We start from the raw sequence: 17,542 nt of genomic DNA, 5'->3' as shown, positions 1-17,542 counted from the left end.
CCCTAAAGCGCATTCGACAAGAGGAAAAGCGGCTACCGCGGCTTTTCTCAATAATGTCCCACTCTCCGAGATCTGCAAGGCAGCCACTTGGAGATCTGTCCACACTTTTACCAGGCATTATTGTCTGGATTCGGACACCAGAGCAGACACTCAAGTAGGACAAGCCTCCTTGAGGAATCTGTTCCATGCATAATCATTTTCATGATTCGCTTTCTCCATGGGTGATACAACCTTAGTTTCATTTGCCTGCTGGTGGAAGGGGAGCTTGCTACTCTATTCAGTGCTTATGACTATTGATGAGGATCCCCTGGAAGAGAAGGGTAAGTTACTTACCTGTAATCCTAGTTCTCTTCCAGGGGTATCCTCATCAGTCATAAGCAACCCACCCACCTCCCCAGGCAAATGAGAAGAAGTGTATTATTCATTATGGAAAGGATATATCTTTGTGTTTAGGACTACGGTCCCGCAAAGAACAACTGACCTAACTGTCACCCCTGAGGCATGATGGGATATGGAAGTCAGGGCTGCCTTAAAGGCACGGTGCCAGTTTTTACCTGTACAGGGCTTTTTAGTCTCTATGGTATTATATTGCAATGCAGCCTGCAGGCTGGCAATGTGTTGTACATCTGTGTTTTTCCACAGTTTGTTCTCTTTATTTTTTGCTTTCTCATGAGTGTTTACCTCATTAAAAAAAAAAAAAAAAAAAAAAAAGAGATTTAGGTGTATTGTTATACCTTTATATATATATATATATGTATATATGTGTTATTGGATGTGTACATTTACATTGCCTAGCCTTTTATGGGAGCTGCATTTGCTTGGAAAAAATGATATATGTTTATACATATACAGAGCTGTATATATGTGTTTTTTACATATATAATTTTATTATTTCCGGGGTCCCCGCACATGGGCGGGAATATTCAGTGCTTATGACTTTGATGAGGATACCCCTGGAAGAGAACTAGGATTACAGGTAAGTAACTTACCCTTACTGCCAGCCTTGCTTCTGGTAAGCAACAACTATAAGTACAAAGTGCGTGTTTAAGCACCGTTTGCAGGTTTTCAAAACACATAAATAAATAAAATATTGTTATTTACAATGCCAATAGCTCAAGCTCTTGCACAAATGCGAGACCTATTGCATTGCAAATACTTGTTGAGGTTTGAGACTGAGGTGGCAGCAGCCATATAAAGGCAGGGACCGTGATGCCAGGCTGTGTGTTTCAAAAGCAGAAGGAAGGAGGCGGCAGCTGCAGCCAAAACAGACCTTGGTCTTTGAATGCATAGCAAATGTGGCATGATAAGAGTCAGATTTACAGCCCTGTTTACAACGGAGGTCTGTAAACCAGGAGCACTGGTCTCAAGTGCTCCATCTTAAAAGAAAGAAAATAGTGCTCACAAGCTCTGAGTAGCAACACATGTAACACATGCAGTCCTTAAACATAGACGCAGATTTTAAAGCCCATATCCTAAATACAGCATATCTAGCAGAAACCACGCTCGCGCTGCCTAGGCAAAACCTAAAAAAGGGCTCTTTCTGGACCACATGTTAGCTTTCTGCCAAATTTGGTGTAATTCTATCCAGCGGTTCGGGCTGTAGTCGTGTCTAAAATTCCTATGGAAAATTGCATGGGGAAAATGCGTTTTGGGTCCCCCCTTTTTCTGCCCAGTGAGAGAGCTCGGGGCCTGAAGCCATCTGCTGTTGCTAAATTCCATTAGCAGTGAGGTTGGTCGTAGGGTGGAGTTGCCCTGAGATCTTGGTCCAGGCCGTGCTCTTTGGTCAGCTTTTGCTCTGCATGGCTGACAAGGGTTGGCTCCGAAGTCTGATTTAAATAGTGCTAAATAAAAATATGGGTATTAAATGCAATATATGGTCAAGAAATAAAATATACAGAAAAATGTAAGAGTAAGTTATGGCTCATTGTTCTTTTAGGTATTTGAGTTTTTTTTTAACAACCTACTTTACGTTCTAAAAAGTACATAATCAATTAAAAACATACTAACGTTACAATTGATGTCTGTAGTGAGATATTGACAGTGACGTATGAGTTTGAGTAGTGCATTTGGAGCTGAGATTTGGTTGACTCATCTACTCATAACTGGATAACGTCAGTCTATTTAATTTTTTTTGTAGTAACCATTGTCACTTTAGCAGATGTTTTCTACAATCTATTAACTTATATTCTTATTTGCAAATAACAAATGTATTTTCCCTCCAATCTCTTGCGTGGCTCATTTATCAGCTAGAAGGTTGAAATCGTACCAGAAACCAGATAAAGATTTTGAAGATGCTGCTTATAGCTCTGTAAACTGTGTGTTGAGACAGAAGACACAGAGCAAAAAATCTTTAAATTCTCACACTGACTGCTTAGAGGAAGGAGCAGATCCCAGTAACACTTCACATCTAATGCATGTGGCTTTCAGCAGCCCCTTGGTAAGGATACTTTAATGAAAGGACATTGCTAAATGTGCTAGAAATTTGTTTTTTCCAGTTGCTAAAGTGTTTGGTGTTTGTGTTCTAAAAGCTTTACAAAGAAAACTGTTGCACCCAAATGCATATATGCCATGCATTTATCACTCAGAACTTGAATATGTCATCAGATTCGAAGATTACCTATTCACGTTCTATGTGGTGACCTGGTCTGGTAGAATCCATACTCCAGGCTCCATATCTCTCAGCTAAAGACCAACAATGTTCTTTCCTAGGAATGTGTGCATTTTACGATAAATTCTAAAAGGTTTTGCAGGTGCAACAGAGGTTTTCAGACCTCTGCTAAAGAAATGCACCACATTTGAATGGAATAATGAGTGTGAGTTAGCTGTTGTCGAGTTGAAAAAGAAAATCACCACTGCTCCAGCACTTCGTTCACTTACAGAGAAACGGACATGTCCTATAACAGTTGACACTAGTGCCTAGGTGCAGTGCTGAGTCAAGTGGATGGCTGCAAAGAATACACAATAGGCTTTGCCTGTAGAACTCTATGCTCCACTTTACACCATTACTTCGTTATAGAGAAGGTTAATGTTGGTGTGCCATAGAAGTGTAAAAAAGTTTAAGGTATTTGTTTGGAGACGGCTAGATGTAAAAGAAAATGTGACCATAAGTTTCTGAGGAATATTTTATCGGGTATGAAAATAAGTAAAAATACAAGTAGACTTGCTATGTTTGCCACAAAGTTACTGGAAAACAGTTGCAAAATATTATTACCCCGGTTCTCAAAATGTATGAGCAGACTGCTTATCCATGCTGCCCATTGAAAGAGAAAATGATGAGTCGATCATTGACATTGAGGAGTGTTTAATTATCACTTCCGAGTTTAACAAGGCAATTTGTGAGAATGAGAAGCAGTGGAAGTGGGTGTGAATCTATCATACAACATGTTCTGAATCCCTTAGTGAACGGTTGGCCGAGTGAATGCTGTCCATTAAGATATTTAACCGTTCTGGAAATTGAGTAACAAATTATCAGCAATCAATAGTGTTCTTCTTTGTTTTTGTGGTGTAAAGTTATTCTTGCATATGGTTATTGGGGAAAGTATTTTGGAAGTTGTATACAATAGTCATCTTGGCTCAACTTTAAGAGATGAGTTAGCAAAGAGTATTTGTGACCCAAAATGGATACTCGGGGATAGAGAATTGTTCCAGTTTTGCACTAGTGATAAACGGTTGGTAACAATAACACCTTCAGAAACTCTTACATTTGCAATTTTAAGGACATAGAAAAGAGTAGATTTGTAATTTCTGGGACTCTTTCAGATTTTACCACCCCAAGCAAGGTAGGCACTTGTACTTATCATTTATTGAAGCAAAAGGTTCAGCACTTTATAGTATAGTAATGAAACAACGTTCAAAGCAGTGAGCACACGAAATGGATATTCGGATTCCAATGTTTTTCTTTTTTTTCAAAGTTGTTCTTTATTGGGTTTTAAAATTAAAACGACCATAGCTGACGCGTTTCGTCTCACACTGAGACTTCTTCAGGGCTCATCCAAGTCACAAAAAGCGGATTGTATAGATAATAAGTAGTTCAACAAGATGTCGCGATTCCCATGTTCAGAGGAATTTTATACAGTGTTTGTTTCCATGGTGTCGGCTCGATGACTGGTAGCGTGTCTGTTCTTCTGTTTCTCAGAACAGACACGCTACCGGTCATCGAGCCAAAACCATGGAAATGAACACTGTATAAAGTTCCTCTGAACATGGGTATTGCGACATCTTGTTGAACTACTTATTATCTATACAATACGCTTTTTGTGACTTGGATGAGCCCTGAAGAAGTCTGTGTGAGATGAAACGTGTCGGCTATGGTCGTTTGAATTCTAAAACGCAATAAAGAACAACTTTGGCAAAAAAAAGAAAAACATTGGAATCTGAATATCCATTTTGTGTGCTCACTGCTTTGGATATTGTTTCATTACTATACTATAAAGTGCTGAACCTTTTGCTTTTATGTTATATCAATTTATCCAGTATTAGGGTATCTTTCATAGATTCACATGCCTGAATCATTCCCCGTCGTCGGGATGGGAGTCCCCGGTGCATAAGTAAAGTAATGTACCATAAGACATAGAGAGTAATAGGTCTAAGACCTCACATTAGTAACGTATACGGGTCCTTTTTTTTTTTAATAAGGACCAAACTCTAGAGAACAACCAATTAGCTGTCACCACCCTCTGGAACCTTCCTGGAAGGAGCTCTAGTCCCTCAGATTTTCTACCGCACGTCGTACTAAGGGAGTCTCCACTGAGCTCTGCTCAGGTTTTCCTTATTTCTTGGATTCAAGGTATTTTTCTTCAGTATTGTCTTTGAGTGAAGTCCTTACTGTCTTCATGTCGGACACTCCTAAAAAAGGCCTTTTTACCTGCAAGAAGAAGAGGTTACACGTCGATGACCAACATAAGGACTGCCTCTACTGTCTTTATCCGGACCACTCACCTAGAGACTGCAAGGTATGTCGTACCTTTTCTACAAAAACGTTAAAAGACCGTGAGGGAAGGCTTTTGACTTGGCTGCGGAGGCTTAAGGACAAAGAAGACCCCTTGTCCTCGGAGGAGAGTGAGAGCTCATCAAGATCCTCCTCTAAAACTCCTCAAAAAAGGTCCAGAAGATATCTCTCCAGGTCCTTCTTTGCGGCAACCTCAAAAGAAGATAAACAAAAAGTCTTCAGAGGCTTCAAAAATTAAGGATTTGCCTGCCAGGGAGTCTCCTACCCTTCAAAGTTCGCAGAAACCAGCTTCAGACCCTCTGACTCCTCCGCCGAGGGTGAAACACACTTTTAAAAAGCCTTCCTCAGCCCCATCGACTATCATCTTGTCGACGGTGGCCTCGTCGACGACAAGATCTCCTCATACAGCTGCTGGAGTGACTTTGTTGACAACAGTTTCTACAATTTCAGTCTCGTCTGGATCTCTTTCGTCGTCTACGAAGGCACATACCCCTTTGTCGACAATCAAGAAGTCTTCATCGACGTCGAAGATAGCGTCGACGGCTTGCTCGACGACTAGCACAGCGACGAGTGCTTCGTCAACGACGACTTTGTTGACTACTTAATCGACCAGAGTTCCTTCATCAGCGGCAGAGTCCCGTATGACCATCGATTATTCACGACGACGAATATACCGACGACTGCCTCGTCAACAACACCTAAATCGAAGACAGAAAATACATATTTTCAACAGAAAATCAGCAAGCAGAGGCTGACGCCTTCCCTGACATCACCCAGTAGAGTCCAACCTTTGCTTCCCTCTCATCTTTTGGGCGAAGATGATGATTCTGACGAGGACAGTGTGTTTCGGGCTGCAAGAAGTCCTTCTGAGCTCAGTGTTAAATATCAGGAGGACTTTGAGTATGAGGATCAAGATATGAATGAGCAGGCGTACCATCAAGAAGAAAGCCATCATCAACCGCCACAGATGGTTTGTCTTCCTTCAGCCCTGGTGTTTGACCTGCAATTTATGATTTCAAACTACAAAAAGTGGTTCCCTACCCCTGCTCTGTCTCATGCTCCAGTTCTCTCTCCACCTCAAATGGCGCAAGTTCCACCTCCATCCGCCTCCTGCCATTGAAGTGCCTGTGCCACCTCCCCCCTCTACAGATGACGAGAAAGATGAGCCACTAGAAGAAGGGAAATTCAGGATACTCAGTCACATCATGACGATTGGGACGACTATGTTATCAGTCTTCCAGCGTCGCCGTTACCTCCTCAATTATACTCGTCTCCAGAAGATATCGGAGGATTCCATAATCTCCTGGAAAGAGCAGCACAACGTTTCAAAATAATGCCAAAACCCTTCTACAGTTCCTCCAGTCTTGCCAAGATTGAATAAAAAATATAGAGCTCCTGACAACGCTCTGGCCTGCCTTGTAGGCCATCCCAAGCCTGATTCAGTGATTACTCAGGCAGTTCAACGCAGATCAAAAAACCCATCTGCCCCTCTTTCAGCACCTGCGGATAAAGAGGGCAGGCGCTTGGACAATATTGGAAAGCGCTTTTCCTCCAGGTCTGCGTTAACTGTACGGACGTCTAACTCATTGGCGTTATTGGGACGCTACAACAGGCAGATGTGGTCAGACATTGCACCCTACCTAGAGACCCTGCCGCAACGGTCTAAAGAGGAAGCATAGAAGGTGTTGCTGGAGGGCAAAAGATCGGCTTCTGAAATGATCGACTGTGTGATGGACCTCGCATCCACTGGTTTCCGTCAACTGGCTGGGGCGGCGGTCCTAAGGCACCAAGGATGGCTTAAGGCAACAACATTCCGGCCTGAGATCGAGACCAAAATCCTTGATATGCCCCATGATAGACAACTCCTTTTTGGAACTCATATCGATGAAGCCCTCCAAGGGATCAAAAAAGATATAGATACAGCCAGAGCTTTGGGTACCCTTCAATATAAAAGCACCTGTTTCGAGGCTCAAGGGGTAGAGGGCAATCTTCTTACAGAGGAGGCTACCAGCAGTATAGCTATCCTACCTACTCCTCCTCTAACAAGCAATACAGGCCACAATTTCAACAGAGGCAACAGACTTCATACAAGAAGTCTTCCTTTCGCGGAAGGTCCGGACGACAGAAGGATTCCGCCTGACGCCAATGACTTCTCTCTACCGCCGATCTCTGTTTCATCTCCACCCTCCAAAGTAGGAGAGAAGATATCCCTCTATCTTCAAAATTGGAATCAAATCACAACAGATCGTTGGGTTCTCCAACTAGTACAGTTTGGATATTCTCTAGAATTTGTGCAAACTCCTCCACCGACGCTTCCTCAACCTACGGCTCACAAGCATTTACACCTCTTACTCCTGGAAATATCATTAATGATCTATAAGGGAGCTATAGAACGGGTTCCTGTTCATCAAAGAGGACAAGGTTTTTACTCCCGATTTTTCTTGGTGCGCTAAAAGGAAAAGAAATGGAGGCCAATCCTAGATTTGAGAAGTCTAAACAAATTCTTGAAGAAACAATTGTTTCGCATGGTCACCATTCAAGAAGTCTCGCAGCTTCTCACTGCGAACGACTACATGGTATCCTTGGACCTCCAAGATGCTTATTTTCATATTCCTATCCACAGAAGACACAAAAGGTTTCTGAGGTTCGCCGTGGCCGGCATGCACTACCAGTTTCGAGTCCTGCCCTTCGGACTCAAGTCAGCCCGCGCATCTTCACAAAGTCTTTCCCCGGTGGCTGCATACCTCAGGCAGCCGCATCACCAAGTCTTCCCTTATCTCGACGAGTGGCTCGTCAAGGCACCCTCTCTCGACAGCTCGAGGATTTCTTCCAGAGCCTGTGTACGGCTTTAAAAAAAAATTGGGTCTCACCCTCAACCCAGATAAATCGGTCCTACAACCTTCTCAGTGGATAGCATTTCTGGGAGCTGTCCTGGATACGGTCCTGAAAAAAGCTTACCCATCACAGGAACGACAACAAAAACTCTGGCAATTAGCAGAGCATATACGGAAAAGAAAGTCTCTTTTAGTGCGCCTATTCAAATCCCTCCTCTGAATGATGTCCTCCTGCATTCTTCTAGTACCCTGCTGTCGCCTCCGCATGCGTCCTCTCCAAGAGGCTCTCTCCACTCAGTGGATTAAAATCAACGGATTCTTCGACGACATCATACATGTGACTCCTCTGTTGGTCGCCTCTTTAAACTGGTGGGCTCATCCACGAAATCTCTCTCGAGGCCTACCTTTTCTAACTCAAGCCTCTCCTCGAGTGATAACCACGGATGCGTCTCTAGAAGGTTGTGGAGCCTTCCTTTAGGAGCTTCAGATAAGCAGGGAGTGGTCTTCTTCAGAGCGGAAGCTACACATAAACCTCCTGGAGCTGAGAGCAGTCTATCTAGCCCTCCTGGCTTTCCTTCCCAGGATAAAAGGTTCACTAGTGCTCGTCAGAACAGACAATACTACGACGATGCACTACCTAAACAAACAGGGAGGAACTCGTTCGCTATCACTCTCTCAAGAATCTCAAAAAAATTGGAACTGGTCACTTCAACACAAAATATCCCTGAGGGCGGAGTATGTTCCAGGAAAAGACAATACATTGACAGATTCGCTAAGCAGACTACAGACAACCTGCCACGAGTTGGAGTTGAACCAAGATACTCTAAACAGCATCTTCTTTCAGTGGGGCGAACCACTGTTGGATCTGTTTGCCACACAGCACAAAACCAAATGCCAACACTTCACAAGCTGGCATCCCCATCAGGGATCTCTGGGGAATGCATTTTCAATAGCATGGTTCGGCGTATTTGCCTACGCCTTTACACCGATTCCCCTGATTCCCAGGGTCCTCAGGAAGATGAAGGCAGAGCCCTGCACACTGATTCTAATAGCTCCAGCATGGCCTCGCCAACATTGGTTCACGGAACTCCATCTCCTCTCCCTGCAACCTCCAATTCCGTTAACCCCATTTCCATCTCTCCTCACAATGGACCAAGGACAAGTCCAACACCTGGATCCAGCATCTCTCAAATTATCGGCCTGGCTCCTGAGTTCTTCGAATTTCAGGGCCTAAATATTCCTCCAGACTGCAGGACAGTTCTATCTCGCACTCGAGCAGATAGTACAAACAGAACTTATTCTTTCAAATGGAAAAGGTTCTGTATCTGGTGTAGCTCTGCTAAGGTGCATCCCCTCACATCCTCTCCGGCATAAATTTTACCATACCTTCTCCATCTAGCAACTTCAGGCCTCGCTCACACTTCCATCAAAGTTCACCTGGCAGCAATCTCTCGTTTTAGGAGATCTTCTACAGGACCTTCTCTTTGGTCAAATAGACTGGTAAAACAATTTCTCAAAGGTCTTTTTCGGACTTTCCCTCCTGTAAAGTCTCCTCCTCCAACATGGCAGCTCAACACAGTCCTTGCTCAACTTATGAGACATCCTTTTGAGCCGATACACAAAGCTGTCTTCAAATTCCTCTCTTAGAAGACTGCAAGTCTCCTGGCCCTTGCATCCGCAAGACGAATCAGTGAGCTTCACGCATTCACAATACAAGATCCATTTCTTCAATTCAAGAACGATATAGTCATTCTTCAGACTAATCCGAAATTCATACCCAAAGTCCTGTCAAACTTACACCGTAACAAACCTATTGTCCTAAAGACCTTCTTTTCAAATCCTCAAACAGCAGCTGAAAGAGCTCTACATTCATTGGATTTGAAACGCTGCCTTAAATTCTACCTTGACAGGACAAAAGCATTCCGCAAGTCCAACCAACTTTTCATGGCTTACAGTTTACCTAGGAAAGGTTTTCCCCTTACAAAACAAAGTATTTCTAGATGGATTTCTGGTGATATTGTCTTCTGTCACCAACAAGCTGGTCAACCTTTACAATCAAGAATTTGTGCCCATTCCCCTAGGGCAGTTTCTACTTCTATGGCATTGTTTGCGGGCATGCCTATCACAGACATTTGCAGAGTGGCGACATGGAAGACACCGCATACATTTACCAAGCATTATAGCTTGAATACGGAGCTAATGAAGGATGCTGCAGTGGGACAGGCGGTGTTGCGTCATCTATTTCAATAAAAGGTGAGCCTTCCTTCCCACCAACCTCTCTCTAGACGCACATTCCTCTGTTACTTCCATAACTTTTGCCATAATTGCAACTTATTGCTCTGTATTTTAACTTTGATATATTTGTTAACTGGTGCATTTATGCCTTCTGTACAAAAGGAAATGTGCTCATCATTGCTTTGTATTCTGATTCAGGCATGTGAATCTATGAAAGATACCCTAATACTGGATAAGAAATGCGTTACTTACCTGTAACTGCTGTTATCCAGTATTGGTATCTTTCATAGATTCACATGCAACCCACCCGCCTCCCTTGGAAGGGCTCACCTAGTACTCTCAGTTATACCTCTATATAGCACTGTGCTTACGAAAATCTGAGAGACTAGAGCTCCTTCCCGGAAGGTTCCAGAGGGTGGTTACAGCTGATTGGTTGTTCTCTAGAGTTTGGTCCTTATTACAAAAGGACCTGGATATGTTACTAATGTGAGGCCTTAGGCCTATTACTCTGTCTTATGGGACATTACTTTACTTATGTACTGGGGACTCCCATCCCGACGACGGGGAATGATTCAGGCATGTGAATCTATGAAAGATACCAATACTGGATAACGGCAGTTACAGGTAAGTAATGCATGTCTTATTCCTTAATGAGGGGCATAGAGGGGAGTGCTCCTTCGTTCTTTGCACTAGTATGCTTTACTTAGACACTATATTGATCAGGTGAGGATTTTTATAGGCTCTACCCTCGTCTTGCCTATATTATCATTTATTGAGGCGGTTTGAGGTCAAATGTTTGAGTCAACCTATCTCTGATTGAGTAATTTCCTTTCTGCCTGTGTTTTTGTTGAGGAAGGTATCCCAGAACTTATATTAATTGAGGATGAACTGTATCTGTACCTTAAGGTCATGATGTTCAAGGGCCTTGTAAGAGTACCACAGCCACAACACCACATTGTGATATTGTGACGAGTGACGCACTGCGGCGCAGCAATGAGGTGTCGCCCACAACGATTAACAACTCAGTCTTGTTTTGCCTGTTCCAGGTGGTGGTACCCACCCTGCTTTATGTATCGTCATATTCCGCTTTCAGTATTTAACTTATGTTTATTTTATTGTTTGCATATAATAACTGTATCCATTAATTAAAATTTGGCCCAATATAGAGACAAATCTGAATAAACACAAAAAATAATACAATAGATTTGCGCTTTTCTGTTGCAAAGTAACTTATTTACGAACTGTCCGTTTCAATTCTTCAAACACCCTCCCCATCTCAAATTTAAGCTATATATATATATATATATATATATATATATATATATATATATATATATATATATATATATATATTACCTACTGGCGGTCGCCAGTAGGTAGTTATAGTTAGGACCCTGTTTCCATAGGAAATCCGCAACATTCTATTTGGAATAACTTTGGCGCCGGTCGACGAATGCTCGCGAAATTTTCGAAACTAATGGGGCGCTACGCTCCGCTCCTACCCTGAAAGTCTCGGGGGGATTCGTCAAGCGGGGGCTGAGAAAAAAGGGGGGTCCTAAAACGCGTTTTCCCCATGCATTTTTCCATAGGACCTTTAGACACGGCTACAGCCCGAACGGCTGAACAGAATTACTTGAAATTTGGCAGAGAGGTAGTCCTCAGGTCAAGGAAGTGCCTTTTGTAGGTCTGGTGTAAATCTGTTCAGTAGGTCCTGAGAAAATAGCATTTAAATCAATATATATATCTGTAAGCGCGCTCCGTGTGCTTACCGTAAGCTTACTGTACGCGTACGGTGCCGTGCGCGAGCTCAATTCTGATTGGTGGTTACATGACTGTAAACTTTCGAATCGGTCGAAATCAGGAAGTGTCGGCCGCCATTTTATGTCTCTCGCACTGAGAAACAAAGGTGGGGAACGTGAAACGGGGGCAACGAAGACAGTTGCAGACCCCCTAGTGTTTGTCAGGGGGTCCAAGAAGGACCCAAAAGTACGAAAAATAAATGTAAAAATTTTTAAAAAAAATTGCGGGGTACGCGTACGGTAAGCTTACCGTACGCGCACGGCAAAAAATAAAATAAATAAATAAAGAAGTAACAATCACATTTATTAAATAAATTAAAGGAGCCACAAGGGAGAAAAAAAACAAATGTTACTGCGTAAAAAAATGCGAGGCGCGCACGGCATGGACTGCGCAATGTGGGCGCTTGGTGCGCTAAGCGCACCGAGCGCCCACAGCGCGCACACGGTGCGTGAAGCGCACCGTGCGCGCAGGGTGTGCGCATAGTGAAAAACCAGAAAAAAAAATAAAAAAAAAATACATAACTTAGCATTTAAAAAAAACGTACAAATTCACTGAAAAAACCATAGGTTTCACACACGTTATAGTTAGGAATTATCATTTACAAAACCTTGCAAATTCACTGAAAAAACCATAGGTTTCACACATGTTATAGTTAGCTGTACATTTCACTCGTAAAAAACCAATGAAATTCCACGTTATAGTTAGATCAGGTAACTATAACTTGCGCGACCGCAATCCACAATGTGTAATTTCAGATGTCATCATTGATGTCATGAGTGATGTCACTGACCATGTCATGAGTGATGTACTATGTGACGTCATCAGCAGTTTATTGTAGGCGCGCAAGTTATAGTTACCTGATCTAACTATAACGTGGAATTTCATTGGTTTTTTACGAGTGAAATGTACAGCTAACTATAACATGTGTGAAACCTATGGTTTTTTAAGTGTGTGTGTGTATATATATATATATATATATATATATATATATATATATATATTCACTGAAAAAACCAAAGGTTTCAGGGGCGGTATAGTTAGGAATTGGCATTTAAAAAATCACTGAAAAAACCATAGGTTTCAGGGGTGTTATAGTTGACTGGACATTTCCCTCGTACAAAACCCTAGAAATTCCCCTGTTATAGTTAGTTCAGCTAACTATAACTTGCGCCCCCGCAATGCACTGCTGATGACGTCACATATTACATCACTCATGACATGGTCAGTGACATCACTGATGACGTCATCCATGTGATAAATTACTGCATCTTCTCACACCCTAATTTAACTGTTGATACACCAACTCAAAATTTCAGACGTCATTTCTCAAAACCATAGATACTCCAATTCCAATAACTACATACCCACTTATTAACTCTTAGGTCTACATACACCTCCACTCATTCACCTGCTCAGTCACTCATACTTAGTCACTCCGTACAAAACTATCATATGCATTTATACACCTACATAGACACTCACACACCACCAATCATCTATAGAGGTATTCTCACACCTAGTCAGTCATGCAAATCATTAATTACACTCCCATTAACTCACCTATGCAGTTAAACACACTCAAGTTCACTTACTCATAAAAAATAGTACCACATTCTTACGCTCTTATACAATCATGGATACAAGCACACACTCATCCATACAGCCACTCTCACAATCACACACTCTCACATATCCCCACTTATATTCTCTTATACGCATATATACTGCCTTTCACATATGTAGTTAGTCACAAATGTACCACTGAGATATACATTCAATCCCTAACACACCCATACTTACTCTCTCTCATCCATACAGTTCATCACAGATGCACTCTTAAAACCATGCACCCATAGAATCACCCACTCGCACATCTATGCACAGTCACACACAGCCTACGCACACAAACACTCAGGCACCCATACAGATACTCAGACAACCAATCAATAACCCATATAGTCACTCCTATAGCTATTCACAAAACCATGCAGCCACTTGTACACCAACACACAGACACATACAGACATTCACACATTTTAGCCACTAGTCTGTAGTAAGATACATTTAATGACTCCCTTATAGTCAGTTACACACCTACACAATCATCCATTCACACACTTGTACACCCACTCATTCTTCAACAGGCGTTTCCCTATATATAGTAAACATATTAAAACTTTACAGAAACACATACTCACTGGATGATGTCATCAGTGATGTCATCAGTGATGTCACTGACCATGTCATGAGTGATGTAATATGTGACGTCATCAGCAGTGCATTGCGGGGACGCGCGTTATAGTTAGCTGAACTAACTATAACAGGGGAATTTCTAGGGTTTTGTACGAGGGAAATGTCCAGCTAACTATAACACCCCTGAAACCTATGGTTTTTCCTGTGAATTTCTAAGGTTTTTTAAATGCCAATTCCTAACTATAACGTGCATGAAACCTATGGTTTTTTCAGTGAATTTCAAAGGTTTTTTAAATGCTAATTCCGATCTATAAGTTATCTCTGAAGATATCATGTTTAATGATTTTGATTGGATTTGTATATTTTTCAAATTCAGTGTGTCAATTTCATTAAATACATTTTTTTTAAATACTTTTTTATCACCATTTCTTAAACTTATATTTTCAATTAATTCTTTTAAAAATTAAAAAATATTATTTGAACTTGATGGGTTTTTCAAAATATTTTTTTATATTTTTCAAAATATGTTTTTTAACTATATGTGCAAAACTTTATTTTATATATTTTTTCAATGTTTTTGGATCCGCGCACCCTAAGCGCACCGTTCCCGATCCCTACGCGATAGCATCCGCGTATGGTATGCGTTGGGTACGTGTTTAGTGCGCGATCGCAATGCGACCGGTACGCGACTCCCAGCGTATACGCGACACGTTCGATGTACGTAACGCGACGTTTACGCGCTTCCGCGATGCGTCATCTGCGTCTATGACGCGGTAGGTGCGCGGATCCCACAAAATATTTAACATTTAAAAACACATATATATATGTATTTCATGTGAATATTAATTGAAGACAAACTCTAAACTAGTCTTAAAACTAATATATTTTGACATCTAATCCCATACATTTCTTTAATTCAATTTCGCGGATGCGCGCTGGGTGCGTGCTGCGTAAGCGCAGGGTGCGCGGATCCCATGTGATCTGCAAAAAAAGAGATTTGATTGGTTCATTAAACTTCCTCTTCTAACTATTGAAAGACCCCACCCATTTCAATCATTCTTCTTTGACCTTCTTTAGAGCACCATCTCTTTGGATCGAAGATTTTTTTAGACTAAGTTTACACTTAGCTCTAATTTTATTCAACTAAAAATGGCTTCAGGGCAGCAGGCATCACCTGCATCACCTCATACTTCTGAGGATTATTTTTTGGCGGAGGCACTACCCAAAGAACGTTTTTCTTCAGTGGTGTGGAAATGTTTTACTTTTCCCGAGGGGCAGAATATAAGACCAATGCCACCTTGGTCACGAGCAAGATTTGCAAAAGAGTCCTGTCGCCAGGGGATCCTAACAAGAAATACTCTTGCGGCATGGCAAGTATGATGAAGCACATGAGGACCCTTCATCCAAACAATCTTGTACGAGAAGAGTGCCGACGGATGAGAAACACTCCTGCGCACATCAAGAGTGCATCTATCAGCCCAAACCTTGGACATCCGTCCTCAATTTCAATTTTTAAAAGTGCTCTGCACTAAGTGCAATGCGACTTTGTACTATGGTGAGCAGTCGATCGATCTGATCTGCCGCCACCAAGAAAGTCACATTTGCTTGTTTTTTTAAATTTTTTTACTGTTCCCTGAAGTTCATGGTTTGGTTTCTCCTGTTTTGTTTTTTGGGTTTTTTTTGCAGAAAAACCCCAAAAATGTAAAAAAAATTCGGAAAACCCCCCAAAAATTATAAAAGAAGAAAGTTCTTGTAAGAATTAACTTTCCCGGTTTAAAAAAAGAGCTACATTTCTTTGTTAGTGTTAGTTTAGATGAATGTATGTGTAGTACGTAATTGACTGAATGAATGCATTAGTAACGTATGGTGAATGTATAAGTGCAGAACTATGAGGAAGTGCTGCAGCATCACACAGTAACCTCTTTAGCTGCAGTGTGCTGTAGTACTTCCGAAGCACAGGGATGCAACATATGTACATATCTATGCAAATCTATGCTTCTGTCTGCACGGCTGCTTAAACTGCAGCCATGTGGTGACACAGGCACCCTTGCACCATAGTGCAAGGATATCTGTGTCATGTGCTGTTTGTTTTTCTGCAAGAAGACACACCTTCCTGTACAAAAACAATGAGAAAATGCATTTTTCTCCTTCAATGTATGCTGAACATTTCAGCATGCATTGAAGATATAAAGATGTGGAGAAATGAAAACAATTCTCCTTGTTATGCTTTCCTACACCAATTTTAGAATGGTGCACCATTCACACACATATCGAGATTTATGATTTTGGATAAATCTAGACGTGTCTTGTTCTATGAGTATTAAGTGCAATCATGCACAACAACACTTATAGAACACCCTTTCAACACAAAGTGGTCTAAATGATGAGGTTGTATTTGCATGGAGTATAAAAAGTGCACAGAGTGCCTTTTCCTCTCTTTGTAAATATGAAAGAGTATCTTGCACAATAACTATGTTCCAAAAAGTGACATATTTCCGTTTTTAAAATTCCTTGCGAATGATAAAAGTAAGCGCAGAGTTTTGTCTGCAAAGATGTTCAAAGAAGAATGATTTTAATGATTGCGGTCCTTCAACAGCTAAAAACGTGAAATATTATGAACCCCTCAAATCTCTTTTTTTGCAGGTCACATGATATCTGATTATGGTCAGATTTCAAAACTACATAAACAGAGTGTTTTTAGAAACGTGTTTAAACTTTGTAGCTTCTTGCAAGCCTCTTCATTCTGCATATTGCGACTTAGTTAAACTTACCTTCACAGTAATAGGAATAAAAAATGGTATTCATTTTTTGCTGTTTTTCATTCAAATAAAAATTGCTTATTTTAAAATTTGGATCTGTGAAAGAAAAAAAAAATTATAACATATAATAATACATTTTTTTACAACACAACATAATTTCCACAAAGTAATTTGTTTGCCTTTTTTGCTGTTCTCAGAATATATTGAATTTCACTAGAAATAGTGATTTCAATGGTACTCATCACTTAACAGCGGGCAAAAAAAAAACAATCGGAAAGATTGTTAAAAAAAAAACAACATACTATTCTCAGTAAAATACCAGAAAATACAAATCATACATATATGAAATGCTTACAGATTACAACATTTTATAACTTTAATTTATAAAAACTGTAAATGTTGCCGCATTAAAATAATCACCGAACAAATGACCACCAAAAAGTCCATAATTCAAAAATCTACCTTTCCTTGAGGCCAAATTGTATTTTTGCACTTCTTCTTTATGTAAATTGTCCAATGGTAGTCCTATTAAATTATAATAATAAATTCCTCAGACTGAATTATCTTCCTAAAACTATGGCTTTAAAAATATTAGGTAGGAATTTTGTAATTCCCTAGGCAAACGTTGTTTGAAAACCAACTGGGCATCATTACAAAGAGTCCAGCCTTTGTCACATTTTAGATAGGCAGTATAATGTCCAGGTGTGGTGGAAGGACCATCATGGAAAATTATTGCAATTGCTACAAAATTCCTTCCTGATATTGATACTTGT

General features: G+C 41.0%; 1 protein-coding gene across 2 annotated transcripts in view; it reads left to right on the top strand.

Moving 5' to 3' along the window:
- The window catches only part of ATP10D (ATPase phospholipid transporting 10D (putative)), a 755,240-nt gene that overhangs the window by 320,663 nt on the left and 417,035 nt on the right, over positions 1-17,542 (top strand). For both annotated transcript variants that reach the window (XM_085642148.1, XM_085642147.1), the window contains exon 10: positions 2,247-2,437. In XM_085642148.1, the coding sequence (XP_085498274.1) occupies positions 2,247-2,437 (191 nt within the window). The remainder of the gene's footprint in view (positions 1-2,246; positions 2,438-17,542) is intronic.

The sequence above is a fragment of the Triturus cristatus genome, chromosome 2_2 (assembly GCF_964204655.1).
Source record: "Triturus cristatus chromosome 2_2, aTriCri1.1, whole genome shotgun sequence".
NCBI lineage: Eukaryota > Metazoa > Chordata > Amphibia > Caudata > Salamandridae > Triturus > Triturus cristatus.
This window is presented reverse-complemented; position numbering and strand designations above follow the sequence as displayed.